Source organism: Pyrenophora tritici-repentis, chromosome 1 (genome assembly GCF_003171515.1).
Source record: "Pyrenophora tritici-repentis strain M4 chromosome 1, whole genome shotgun sequence".
NCBI lineage: Eukaryota > Fungi > Ascomycota > Dothideomycetes > Pleosporales > Pleosporaceae > Pyrenophora > Pyrenophora tritici-repentis.
The window spans coordinates 2,350,959-2,362,990 of NC_089390.1; the positions used below are offsets into that span (position 1 = coordinate 2,350,959).

Below are 12,032 nucleotides of genomic sequence, written 5' to 3' on the forward strand. Positions count from 1 at the left end.
CTTCAGTCAATGCTCCTTTCTCGGCAGCTTCGTCGGCCGAAGCAGAGTAATGCAAATGTCTTGTTAGGTATAGAGCACCCTTATTGCTTGAAAATTGGGTCGATACAGTCGACCCGGAGCACCTAAAACTACCACACGCAAAGACTCCAGAACAATTCATCGACGCAGAATATTCGAAATTGAAGAGGACCCCTAGCCTGAAAGATGGACCGGTCTGTAATTCAACACAAGCTGGATGTCGCGCGTCTTAGCGTGTTGTCGGATGGTTACGGGACCTAGACTATTTCCAAGTCGTGCTATCTTATATCCCGTCTCGAAGTACTTATACTGTATTATCTAGCTGTGATTTACATTCGAGGTTATACTATCGAAAATGACAGACTTCGAGACCAATATTCAGAACGCGGTTACCGCACATGAAATTCCTGGCTGTGCCCTTGCAGCGACCAATCGAAATGGTGAACATTACATCTTATTGCTACTTTAACAAAAGACTAACGGAAACTATTAGGCTCTTTCAACTACACTAAGACCTTTGGCTCAACCAGCATGAAACCATCCAATGCCAAATCTATACAGCTCAACACTGTCATGTGGATCGCATCCTGCACCAAACTCATGACAGCCATTTGCGCTATGCAACTTGTAGAGCGCGGCCAGCTGCGTCTAGACGACCCCGTATACGACATCATCCCGGAGCTGCGCTCCAGGACCATAATCATAGGTCTCACGGACGCCCAAGTCCCCATCGAAAAGCCACACAAGCAGGCCATCACACTGCGCAACCTGCTCTCTCACTCCAGCGGTCTTACTTACGACCACATCCCCCATCCGAAAATAATGGCCTGGATTAAACACCACAACACCACACCCAGTCTCAGCGGCAAGCTCCTCGAGCGCTTCATACACCCGCTTGTTTTCGAGCCCGGTGAGGGATGGACATACGGACCTGGCATCGATTATGTCGGTCTAATGGTTGAGCGCGTGACCAAGATGCCACTGGAAGCATACATGAGAAAAAACCTTTGGGAGCCGCTGGGAATCCGCGATATGACATTCTTCCTCTCTTCGCGGCCAGATATGAAGGCCCGCTTGGCAGACATGTCCCGTCGCAGCGAGGACGGGAAGGTCGTGCATACAGATGAGATGATGCCGTATCTAGACGAGAAGGGCAATGAGATGGAGAATTGTATGGGTGGACATGGGGTTCTTGCGACGCCGGAGGAGTATATCAAGGTGCTTAGGGCGGTGCTGACATGTGGCGATGGGGGCGAACAAGACGTAATCCTGAAGAAAGAGTCGATTGAGGAATTCCTGAAACCGCAGCTGAGCGAGGCGAGTAAGAAGGAGATTAATTCCCTCTTGAAGAATGATCTGGTATGTGGTTTCCTAGATCTTGTGTTCGTTCAACCGTCCACTGACACGCACATTTCAGGTCAACAACGCAATGGGCGCCACGCCGCAAGCCGCCACCAAGTCATGGAGTCTAGGCGGCCTCCTACTTCTCTCAGACAGCCCTGATGGGAAAAAAGCCGGCACTATGATCTGGGGCGGGTACCCGAATCTCAGATGGTTCGTGGACCGGACAAAGGGACTTACGGGCCTTTATGCATCGCAGTTGGTTCCTCCGGGTGATGCAAAGTCTGCGGCGATGAGTAGTTTGTACCAGGAGGGTATTTATGGGATGTGTTAATGAGAATGTGGATGTACAGAATAGAGAGGTAGCGTGTATGGCTATAGATGTACGGGTGGTTCGTGATCAGGTCTCAATGATGGAGAATAACGCACACAGAGATGCGCTTGTCGATGCACCAGGGTGAGAAGGTCATGGAGATGCGAGAATATGAGGCAAGATCCAGCAGACGCATCATGATCACCAGAAGGTAGAACAGTCACGCAAGATGCAGGCTTTGGGTTTTATGGGGTTTTATTCTATCGACATAGGAAAAAGAAGAAAGTAGACGCAAGTCCGTATCCGATCCGATCCGATGCTCGTACGATGATGTATGTGAGCTACGCCCATACGTATTGATGTGTAAGTTCGCGCAATCTGACACCCAGTCTGGCCATCCAGCAACCATACCATGAACTTCTGGTATTTATCCGTCGCAACCATGAAAGCAAGAAGCAAGAAGCAAGAAGCAAGAAGCAGGTAGTAAGCAAACAGTACGCAATAAGAAGCAAGCATGAAGCAAGTCGTAAGTAATGAGAAGTAAGATGCTCAGCACATTCACACCAGCTCTAGCGACGACGTCCCTGGGCACGCAGCATAGCATTGCGCTGGAGAGCCTCTTTCTGACGGGTAAGGCCATAGGCAGAAGGATCAGTAGGCACCTGAGGCGGGACAGTGATGACACCGTTGGGGCCAATGATACCGTTGCCACAAGGACCGCCGAGATTGCCGTGGAAACCCTTGCCGGACTTGGTTGAGGAACGACCCTGGGTACCAGTGGTAGTCTTGAGGATGAGGGGCTTGTTGATGTATTCACCAGCTATGATAGCGTCCACTGTGGCCTCCATTTCACAGACGTCAGAGCTGGGGTCGAAGTCTCCAGGCACGGTGAAGGTGTCAGAGCTCAAGTAGTTGGTATCGAGGGGTGTGAAGCTGTCAGGACTGGAGCTGTTGGTGCTAGACGCGGCGACGCTATCAGAACTGGAGTTGTTGGCGTCAGGCATGGTGGAGCTGCCAGAGCTCAAGTTTCTGGGATCGATGGTTGTGGGGCCTTCAGTGCCAAACACGTCGGCGCTGAGATTGTACGTGTAGTCGTTGGTGCCAGGCACGGTGAAACTGTTGGAGCTCAATTGGTCGGTGTCGAGCGGGGTGAAGCCTGTAATGCCAAACATGTCGGAGCTCAAGTTGTTTGCGTCGAGCGGGGTGAAGCCTGCAGTGCCAAAGACATCGAAGTTGAAGCTGTTGATGTAGCTGTTGGTGTAGTCGTTGGTGTAGTCGTTGTTGCTGAGGTTATCCACGTTGAAGCTACCAGCGTTGAGGTCGAAATTCACAGTGTTGGGCTCGAAGGCACCGAGGTTGATTCCATTGAAGCTGTTGGTGTTCACGGTGCCGCAGCTGGTGCTGTTGTTCAACGTTTCATGGTTAGAGAAGGCGTTGGAGAAGTTGGGGGTGGTCGATGACTGAGCTGTCAACTCGCCGGTGTTGCGAGAAGTATCAATGTTCTGAAAGCCACCGTTGATGGAGGAGGTATCTGCAGAAGTCAGATCGACAGCGTTGTTGTTGCCGATGATGTTGGCTTGGTAAGGACTGCTAGTGACGATGTTTGCAGCTGGACTTGAAGAAATCGCGGAGATGCGCTCTGGCATCATCTTGCTCTTGTTGGCGGCCAAAATGCGACGGGCGATGCCTTCAATGCGTTTCTTTTCTGCAGAAGGGTCATCCTTGGTGTCGACGCTGCGGCCTGCGGTGAGAAGATTGGCAGTACCTGTGTTGAACAGATCTTTGCCGATCCACTCATAGTCAGGGGGAGGCAGAAATGCGCCAGCCGCACCGATCTTGGCACCGGTCATGGGGTCGATGCCATGAACGAGTGGGTCGACTATTCTCCCCTTCTCAATCTTGGTGAGGTCGGTCCAGCGTTGTGCGAACAACTCTGTGATGGTTCGCTCCATCTTCTTGGTGACCTTTTTGGGCTTCACCACCTTGGTTGATGTCTTTGTGGGCTTCGTCACCCTGGCCGTTATCTTCTTGGGCTCTTTCGCCTTGGTGGCCCGCGGCTTACCGGCCTTCTTGGCGGCTACCACTGGGGCGGTAAAGACTGGTGCGGCAAAAGCTGGGGCAGCTGGCTCAGGTGGTAGTGCCAGGAGCACCTCAGTGCCCTTAGAGACGGCCAGTTCGAGGGCCTGAAACTGGGAGGCGGAGAGGATCTCACCTTCCTCTCCCGCACCAGCTGCGCGGTACTGGGGGCCCTGGGAGGTGGGTGGAGGGGCCCAGTCTCCACCCTGGATACCTCCAGGCTGACCCGTGACCATGTCGGTGGGCGAGTCCGACATGTCGATACCCGTGTCCTTGAAGTACGCGTCGTTGGAGAAGTCGCCCATCTCATAACCAGACAGCTCGCCTTGGTACTGAGAGTTCTCTCCGTTGGACATGTTGGAGGATGGAGATGTTTGGTAGTAGATTGTTAGGGGTAAAATTAGGTTCAAGTATGTAAATCTGTGGTGGATGAGAAGAAAGAGGAAATTGGGAATTTGCGACACCAAATGTCTCCTATGTGCGATAGCGGCTGGGCATTATCTAAGCAACTGAGAAGCTGGTGAGCCGCAAGCCTGTCTTGCATGGTTTAAATCGCTCAATTTCGCCTCCATCTTGGACGGTGCAGGTGGTGATTGCGGGACCTCAACTTCTTAATCGGGCAGTCCACGATGTGACGGTGGGTGCCTATTGGCCCAATCTCTCAAGACGATTAGCCTCTGCCTGGAATCAGGTGTCGATCTGCAGACATGAAGGGTTCGGCAGGCAAGTTTTGCGTTTCAGCTCACCTTCACTTATGGACCTGACTGGCTAGTGAGAGGGAAGAATCAGGCGACAATAGCAAAACGTTAATCCGGGGTTGGGAGATCGGCATTACGACCGGTTTTGGGGTCCTTTCGCGCAATGGCAGCGTGTGAGTGGGGCAAAAGTGAAGGAGGCTCAAGAAGCGTCCCGGCAAACAGTGGGCGCACAGCCGCCGCACAGCAGATCTGGGGACGAAGTTAGATAAGACAATCCTTGCAGGTAGCCGTCAGATAGATGCAGGGGTACCTTTGTCTCGCATTAGATATGTTTGACAGTGTTGGTTCTCATCGACTCGTGAGTGTGGCCGTGAGTGTGGCCGCGAATGCGGTGCAAAAGAAAGAGACAGCCATCACAACCACGACCACACTCCAGTGGAGGCAATCATGAGAAATTAGATGAGAATTGAATTTGCAGGAACTCTATTACATAGGCTTTTGTGTCTGGTCGTGTTGACAGCCTGCAGTCATTCACCGCTCTAGGGACCGTTTGGTCAGAGAGTGCACTGACGTCATCAGCAATTAGCACCACAAGTGCAGCAGCGCTCGGAAGCACAAACTGATACACGTTAGCGGAACTATGTGTTTCAGCTGTTTGAATCTTTCAGTCGTGTCGTGATGGCATATAGGGTATGCAGAGGTTGTTTGAGTTTGGAGGGAGCAAGTCAGTAGAAGAAAGACTATAAAGCATAGCAGGTTTGCACGATAGTCCAAGACCCATGAACAATATACGAGTAGACAATACATGCGCATCAAGGGGTTGCGTTCACAGCAGACTATAATACAATATCAATCGACGTTGGCCTGTCATACGCTAATCTATGCATGTCATCCATCTGCGGATCGCTAACCGCTGCCCCGAAGGATCTAGCTAAGAATTTCACATCGCCTGGCATCCTTCAGACGTTCCTCCATCAACACGTCGAATCTTGCATCCGCATCCTATTCCACATCTCCTGTTATTATCCTTCATTTCCCAATCTATACCGTGCGCCATGCGGCTTCAATAGACGCTGAAATTGCTGCCTGAGGCACGCGACAGCGTCCAGTGACCAGCATCCGGCATCTCCATCATTGCGTTTGTTTATGGTCTCCTGTTTTCTTCACACAATGCGATGATGCCATTGTAAGATCGCAGTTAAACACAGGCGCTGGCGCTGGCGCAACTCGGCGTGCTGCTCGTTGTGCCGCACGGGCCGCATAGGCAGAAGCGGCCTTGTTACTTGCAGGTTGGTGCGCACGTGCTAAGATGGCAGGGCTGCAGATGCGCCCGTTTGATACACCCATGGAAATCGGAATCCTCGAATTTGCAGCCAAGCTCGCAGCAAATAGCTTGGGTCGACTTGAAGATAATGGCAGGTGCATTGCGCGGTGCATATGTCAAACTCACGGACGGTTATCCGAGCCAGTGCTGCTTAGACCCGCGCTGGAACTGCCGTCTTTAATGCGCCTCAGAGCCTATTCTTCTGAGAGTGGCTCAACTGCTTTCCATAGTCAAAGCTTGCCCCTGGTTCAAAATGGCCGCCAACCAAGCGACCGCAAAGTCGCCAGCGCATTCTTGGTCGTCGACACCATGGTCTTGAACTTCGGATGGTAGACTGCTGAGGGAATAAAGGGGACAGAAAAACCCCAAGGCTAGCTTCGTCGCGCACCGGGTATGGCAGAAACTTCCGGTCACATACTTCAGGGTTCATAGGCAGCTCTGGTTCTATGAAATGCTTCTCGCCCTTCTCTGCTTTGAGGTCGGCAAACTCAGTGTGCAGGCGCTCGGTGGTTGGAACAGCCTCATCGCAGTCGGGGTTCACCAGTAACTCGTATTGTCGATGGCTTTTCGCACCTCTGCATCGCACTTGTCTTCGATGGCTATGCTACATTGACGGGTCTCCTCCCACATCCTCATCATCCTCGCGGATGCCTCGATCAGACCTTGGTTCTCTTACATCTTCTCCTTGGCCAGGTCTTGAGCTGCTTAACCACGTCACGGACCTGCATCTTGAGCAGCGACACCTTGTCCTCGAGGTCGGCGATTGTGTCTTGGGCGCTGTTTGCAGCGGGTCACGCTTCCAGTTCGGCTTCCCTGCGCATAGTGCAGTCGTTGACTGTGTTCTGTGGCGAGTCAAACAGATTCTCCCTCTGTTCCTGTAGTCGCCTCTGAATTCATAGTTTGGAAGGGTCCAAGTGTAAACGCGGGAAATACACATACTACCCAACCACGTTCTACAGACCAAAGACAAGCTCTTCAGATAGGTAAATCTTATCTGTTATTATAATGATTTCATAAGTCAAGGACAAATCCCGCCCAGCTTCCCCCCATAAATTGATGAGTCGGCACAGTTTTTTCTTTCTATCAAGTCGGCCAGAAAGTTGAATCCAGCCATACGTCCTCAACACGCAGTTTTTCGGAAAAGAAGACTGAAACAAGTCGTTCGATTGCCCTGGGGCCGTTCAGCTCCATGGGGAGGGCATTGCATGTTCGTGGTGTGAGGCGTTCTACTCAAGGTGCCTAAAGCGGAGTAGATCTGATCGTGCCTCGGTAACTTTGCGACGCGGAGGAGCTTACCCCAACCATTGCCGTCACTATGGACAGTTAGCCGCCCCATGTTTAGTTAAAGTACCCCAGACTTACTCTGCACACTTGCACTCCCTAAACCAATTCCCCCATTGTGCTAGTAAACATGTCTGTACCATACGACCGCGCCTACGACCTCCTCAGCAATAGCCAGGATGGCCATGTTTCGGCCTCACAGCGCATTCCCGCCATCGCACGGCCATTTGTCAGCGAACGAGCGGCAAAAACACTTGATATCGTACGTCTGCCATGATGTGCAAGCGAATTTGTGTGCTAACGTCTTTGATAGGTAGAGAGATTTGTCGAAGAAGAATGCATTCCCGCCGACGACGTATACGCACGCCAGCTGGGCCAGACAGTGCAAGAGCGCTTCACCTCGCACCCATCCATCATGGAGGACCTCAAGAAGCGAGCACAAGAGCTCGGACTATGGAACATGTTCCTGCCCAAGGCTCACTTCAAGGAAGGAGCCGGGTTCAGCAACCTGGAATACGGTCTCATGGCTGAATACCTGGGCAAGAGCCGAACAGCATCCGAGGCTGTCAACTGCTCTGCCCCCGATACTGGCAACATGGAGGTCATTGCCAAGTACGGCTCAGAGGCACAGAAGAGAAAGTGGCTTGATCCGCTGCTGGAGGGCAAGATCAGATCTGCCTTCTTGATGACAGAGCCGCAGGTTGCGTCGAGTGATGCAACTAACATTGAGATGACTATCAAGCGCGACGGCGACCACTATGTGCTGAATGGACAGGTTCGTTTGCCTCAGACCTCCAATCACGTTTCACATGACTAACAATGCTTCTAGAAATGGTGGTCATCAGGCATTGGCGACCCTCGCTGCAAGATCTTCGTCGTCCTGGGCAAGACGGACCCGAACAACGCAGACAAGTATAAGCAACAATCCGTCATTCTCGTTCCCAACGACACTCCAGGCGTCACCGTCCACCGCATGTTGTCCGTCATGGGCTTCGACGATGCGCCCCACGGTCACGGACATGTCACCTTTGAGAACGTCCGCGTGCCTGCCAGTAACATGGTGCTGGGCGAGGGCCGTGGCTTTGAGATCATCCAAGGCCGTCTCGGACCTGGCCGTATTCACCACGCCATGAGGAGTATCGGCTCTGCTGAAAAGGCGTTGGAGTGGTTCTTGGCCCGCATCAACGACGAGCGCAAGAAACCTTTTGGACAGCTGCTCAACAAGCACGGTATCATGCTCGAGCGCGTTGCCCGATCACGTATTGAGATCGATGCCGCACGTCTTGCCGTCCTCAACGCCGCTATCAAGATCGATGAGACCAATGCCAAGGGTGCGCTCAAGGAGATTGCCGAGGTCAAAGTTCTCGTCCCGGAGGTCAACCTCAAGGTTATTGACTGGGCGATGCAAGCCTACGGAGGTGCCGGCGTGAGCCAAGACACCCCATTGGCGCAGATGTGGTCGTCCGGCCGAACGATGCGTATTGTCGACGGACCGGATGAGGTGCATCTTCTCCAGTTGGGTCGAAATGAGAACAAGAGGGGTTTGGCACACAAAAAGCGCATCGAGGCGCAACAAAAGAAGGGCGAGGAGCTGTGCAGAAAGTATGGCATTGAGCCCAGGGATCCGCTGTACCTGAACAGGACGAGCGGAGAGGCGAGCAAGCTATAGATGACAGCTTAGTTAGCAGAAATACCTGCCACGTTGTAAAAAATACATATCAACATGAGCATTATTCTCCAATGATGGCTACTCGAATGATACACGCCGTCCCAGATGCGGAAAGATTCCGCTAGCGCGAACGCGCAATCTGCATGCTCAAGCACGCGAGAAGTGCATCAGACTACCGTAGATGTTAACATGATGCCCCCCCACAGCAGAGGAAGCTTCATGCCGTCTGGTTACTACTCAAAGTCAACCCCCAATCTACCAACCTTGGGGTCGTCTGACGGTCACACTGGGGATGAACATGTCTTGACGTCGCCGCCACCATCTGCCACACGCCCGGGACCGAGTCCTCTGTCGCCAGTTTCAAATGGTGCTCTCTCAGAAGCCGCTGATGCAGAGGACAACCAAGATGATGCGAAAGACTCGGCTGTGCTAGACGATTCTGACAGCGAACATTCTGGATACGAGGATGAGCAAGCGCCCGGATCCCGACCGCTATACGCGTCGCGATCGTACAGTCACATACCACAAAGTACTGCGACTGCGCTCTACCCACCCTTTTACAATAGGCCACCTAATCCCCTGCCGCCATCTCCCTCGTTGACATCGCTCCTCCGCCCTGCCTTCAGCCGCCCGACATCGAGACCTACAACACCAGACTCATCCGATGTAGAAGGCTCGATGAAAGCTGGGTCGCACACTACTGGCACGAGCACGCCTACCACGAACCTTGCGAACTCGGCACGGCATGCGGCGACGGTTCCTCGGGCATCGCCGAAAGTGCCTACATACGAGTACTATGGCTTCGCCCTGTACCTGGGAAGTTCGGCCGCATTCCTAATGTACATACTCTGGGCATATGTGCCGGCGCCCATGCTGCACCAAATGGGCATCCATTACTACCCAAACCGATGGTGGGCACTCGCGGTGCCCTGCTGGTTGGTTGTACTGGTCATCTACATTTACGTGGCGCTAGCAAGCTACAACACCCGCTACCTTACGCTGCCATTGAGCAGCATTGAGAACCTCGTTGACGAATGTGCTCAGGTTGCTGTTGTGGATCGCACAACTGGCCGGATAGTACGTGATCCGGTTATGCTGACAGACAAGCTACACGAACAGGACAAGGAAAAGGGCACGATAGGAAGTGCACCACACAGCCGCAGGAGCTCATTTTCTGCATATCAATTTAGCGCATCGAACCATGTGGACTGGAAGAGTTTCTGGAGCACGGGCACAGACGCCGTTATGGACGTGCCGATAGGCGGGGTCTGTGAAGTCCTGTATGGGACCGACGATTGAATATGCATCGTCATCCTGACTACTAGATACTAAGCAGATAGCTGCCGACTACACTCCATTTGGGATGTGCTCACTCAACTTCCCTGCCACCCTCGGTCTAAGCCATGTCTGCGCGGAAAAGCTTGTAGCGGCCAGTGGGTCGAATTAACCCCCACTTACATGTGCCCCTCCCGACGTTCGGAAAGCACTATGCATGACAGAGCAGCGCCCCGCTACAGCAAAGGTATTGGGTTTTCGGATTGGATGTAATGCCATGTGCTATCTCGAAGCTCCGGAATGTGCCTTCTCTCGTTAGCGGGGCTGGTTGCGATAGAGCTTGTATAAGTCTTCACCCGGCACCCGTGAGCACTCGTTCTCCATCCCATCTCGGCTCGTGAGCTTCGCCGCTTTGCTCTGGGTTCAATCTTTGCACCCGTTCTCATATACAGCTTCCCTTTGAGAATACCCAATTGCCCATCATGAAGTCCGTGGTTGCTCTTTCCGCCTTGTCCATGCTCGCTGGTGCCGAAGCAGCTGAGACTGTCCTTGGAGCTTACATTTTCCATCGTCACGGTGATCGCACAGCAAAGGCGCTTGCTCCCACTAACCTGACTGCTTTGGGTTACGAGCAGGTCTACACGTCCGGCCAGTACTACCGCTCACGCTACTTGGAGGGCGAGTCCAAGATCTATGGTATCAACGAGAATCAGGTGAAGCTATCTCAGCTCCAAGTCCAAGCCCCTGTCGATAATGTGCTTCAAAACTCTGCCATGGGCTTCCTCCAGGGCCTATATCCCCCCTTCCAGACAGTTCAGACACTTGCCAACGGCCAGAGCGTACAGTCACCCATGGATGGATATCAATTAATTCCCGTCAACACAATCCAGACCGGCTCCGGCTCAGAAGACTCTGGCTGGCTTCAAGATGCTTCGACCTGCCAGAATGCAAAGACGAGCTCCAACTCTTTCTTCGACAGCGCGAAGTACAAGGATCTCGCGTCAAGCACCAAGGACCTTTACTCTTCGGTCGTTCCTTCCATCAACGGCATAATGAGCGATGACCAGGTCAGCTTCAAGAACGCCTACGTCGGTACGTCTACCTCAACCTCCGTATGATCTGCAATGCTGATGCTAACATACACGCACAGTCTACGACACCCTCCACGTTGCCGAAATCCACAACTCCAGCATCCCCAACTCGGATGCTATCACAAACTCTACTCTGGAACAACTCCGCCTCCTAGCAGACGCCCACGAATGGGGTCTTGCCTACAACGCTAGCGACAACATGCGTGCCGTCGCTGGCATGCAACTCGCGGGTGAAATTCTCGAATACATGAACTCCATCATCTCCACCAAGGGCGCTAAGAAGTTCGGCATCCAATTCGGCGCCTACGCAACCTTCATGTCGTTTTTCGGTCTCGCGGATTTGCAAAAGGCGACTACTGATTTCACGGGTATTGTCGACTATGCCAGCTCCATGGTCTTCGAACTCTTCACCAATATCGATATGGCGTCTTCGGGTTTCCCCAGTGCGCAGGATCTGCAAGTTCGTTTCTTGTTCCACAATGGCACTGCTAGTAATGCCAGTGAACCTACTGTTTTCCCGCTTTTCGGTGGCAGCGCGGATGCCGTGTCGTGGACTGACTTTCAGGATAAGTTGAAGGAGTTTGCGATTAGTACTACGGAGCAGTGGTGCAACAAGTGCGGTGATACGACTGGTGCTTGTGCGGCGTTTGCGAACAACGATGGTGGAGCTGCTGTGAATGCTAAGCAGAGTGGTAGTGGCAGCGGTATGTCGCCGGCTGTTGGCGGTGTTATTGGCGCTTTTGTTACGCTGGCTGTTGTGCTGGGGTCGCTTGCGCTACTTATGTTGACTGGTGGGTTTAGGCTCGTTAGCAAGAAGGCGCTCGCGAGGGGTGGTGCGGGTTTTGGTGTGGAGCCAAAGGCGTAGATGGTGGCGGTGGTGGTGATGGAGATTGGTGCAGGGGTGAGGGAAGACACAAGTCATGTGTTTTGAACACGGGTAGTGTTC

General features: G+C 52.9%; 5 protein-coding genes across 5 annotated transcripts; 4 read left to right on the forward strand and 1 right to left on the reverse strand.

Moving 5' to 3' along the window:
* Window positions 1-373: 373 nt before the first annotated feature.
* On the forward strand, window positions 374-1,693 carry PtrM4_009400 (penicillin binding protein; the record flags this gene model as incomplete). The annotated part of the gene is made up of 3 exons (XM_001930911.1): window positions 374-458; window positions 512-1,377; window positions 1,436-1,693. 3 exons carry the CDS (start codon window positions 374-376, stop codon window positions 1,691-1,693), a joined length of 1,209 nt encoding a protein of 402 aa, XP_001930946.1.
* Window positions 1,694-2,241: 548 nt separating this feature from the next.
* Window positions 2,242-4,104, reverse strand: PtrM4_009410 (Herpes-BLLF1 multi-domain protein; the record flags this gene model as incomplete). The annotated part of the gene is made up of 1 exon (XM_001930912.1): window positions 2,242-4,104. The coding sequence occupies one exon, from the start codon at window positions 4,102-4,104 to the stop codon at window positions 2,242-2,244; it is 1,863 nt and encodes a 620-aa protein (XP_001930947.1).
* A 3,077-nt stretch (window positions 4,105-7,181) lies between these two features.
* On the forward strand, window positions 7,182-8,720 carry PtrM4_009420 (CaiA, Acyl-CoA dehydrogenase; the record flags this gene model as incomplete). Its single annotated transcript, XM_066102929.1, has 3 exons — window positions 7,182-7,313; window positions 7,365-7,826; window positions 7,881-8,720. 3 exons carry the CDS (start codon window positions 7,182-7,184, stop codon window positions 8,718-8,720), a joined length of 1,434 nt encoding a protein of 477 aa, XP_065965131.1.
* Window positions 8,721-8,939: 219 nt separating this feature from the next.
* PtrM4_009430 (PIG-P domain containing protein) lies at window positions 8,940-10,019 on the forward strand (the record flags this gene model as incomplete). Its single annotated transcript, XM_001930915.1, has 1 exon — window positions 8,940-10,019. One exon carries the CDS (start codon window positions 8,940-8,942, stop codon window positions 10,017-10,019), a length of 1,080 nt encoding a protein of 359 aa, XP_001930950.1.
* A 458-nt stretch (window positions 10,020-10,477) lies between these two features.
* On the forward strand, window positions 10,478-11,951 carry PtrM4_009440 (putative histidine acid phosphatase protein; the record flags this gene model as incomplete). Its single annotated transcript, XM_001930916.1, has 2 exons — window positions 10,478-11,087; window positions 11,146-11,951. 2 exons carry the CDS (start codon window positions 10,478-10,480, stop codon window positions 11,949-11,951), a joined length of 1,416 nt encoding a protein of 471 aa, XP_001930951.1.
* Between the last annotated feature and the right edge of the window lie 81 nt (window positions 11,952-12,032).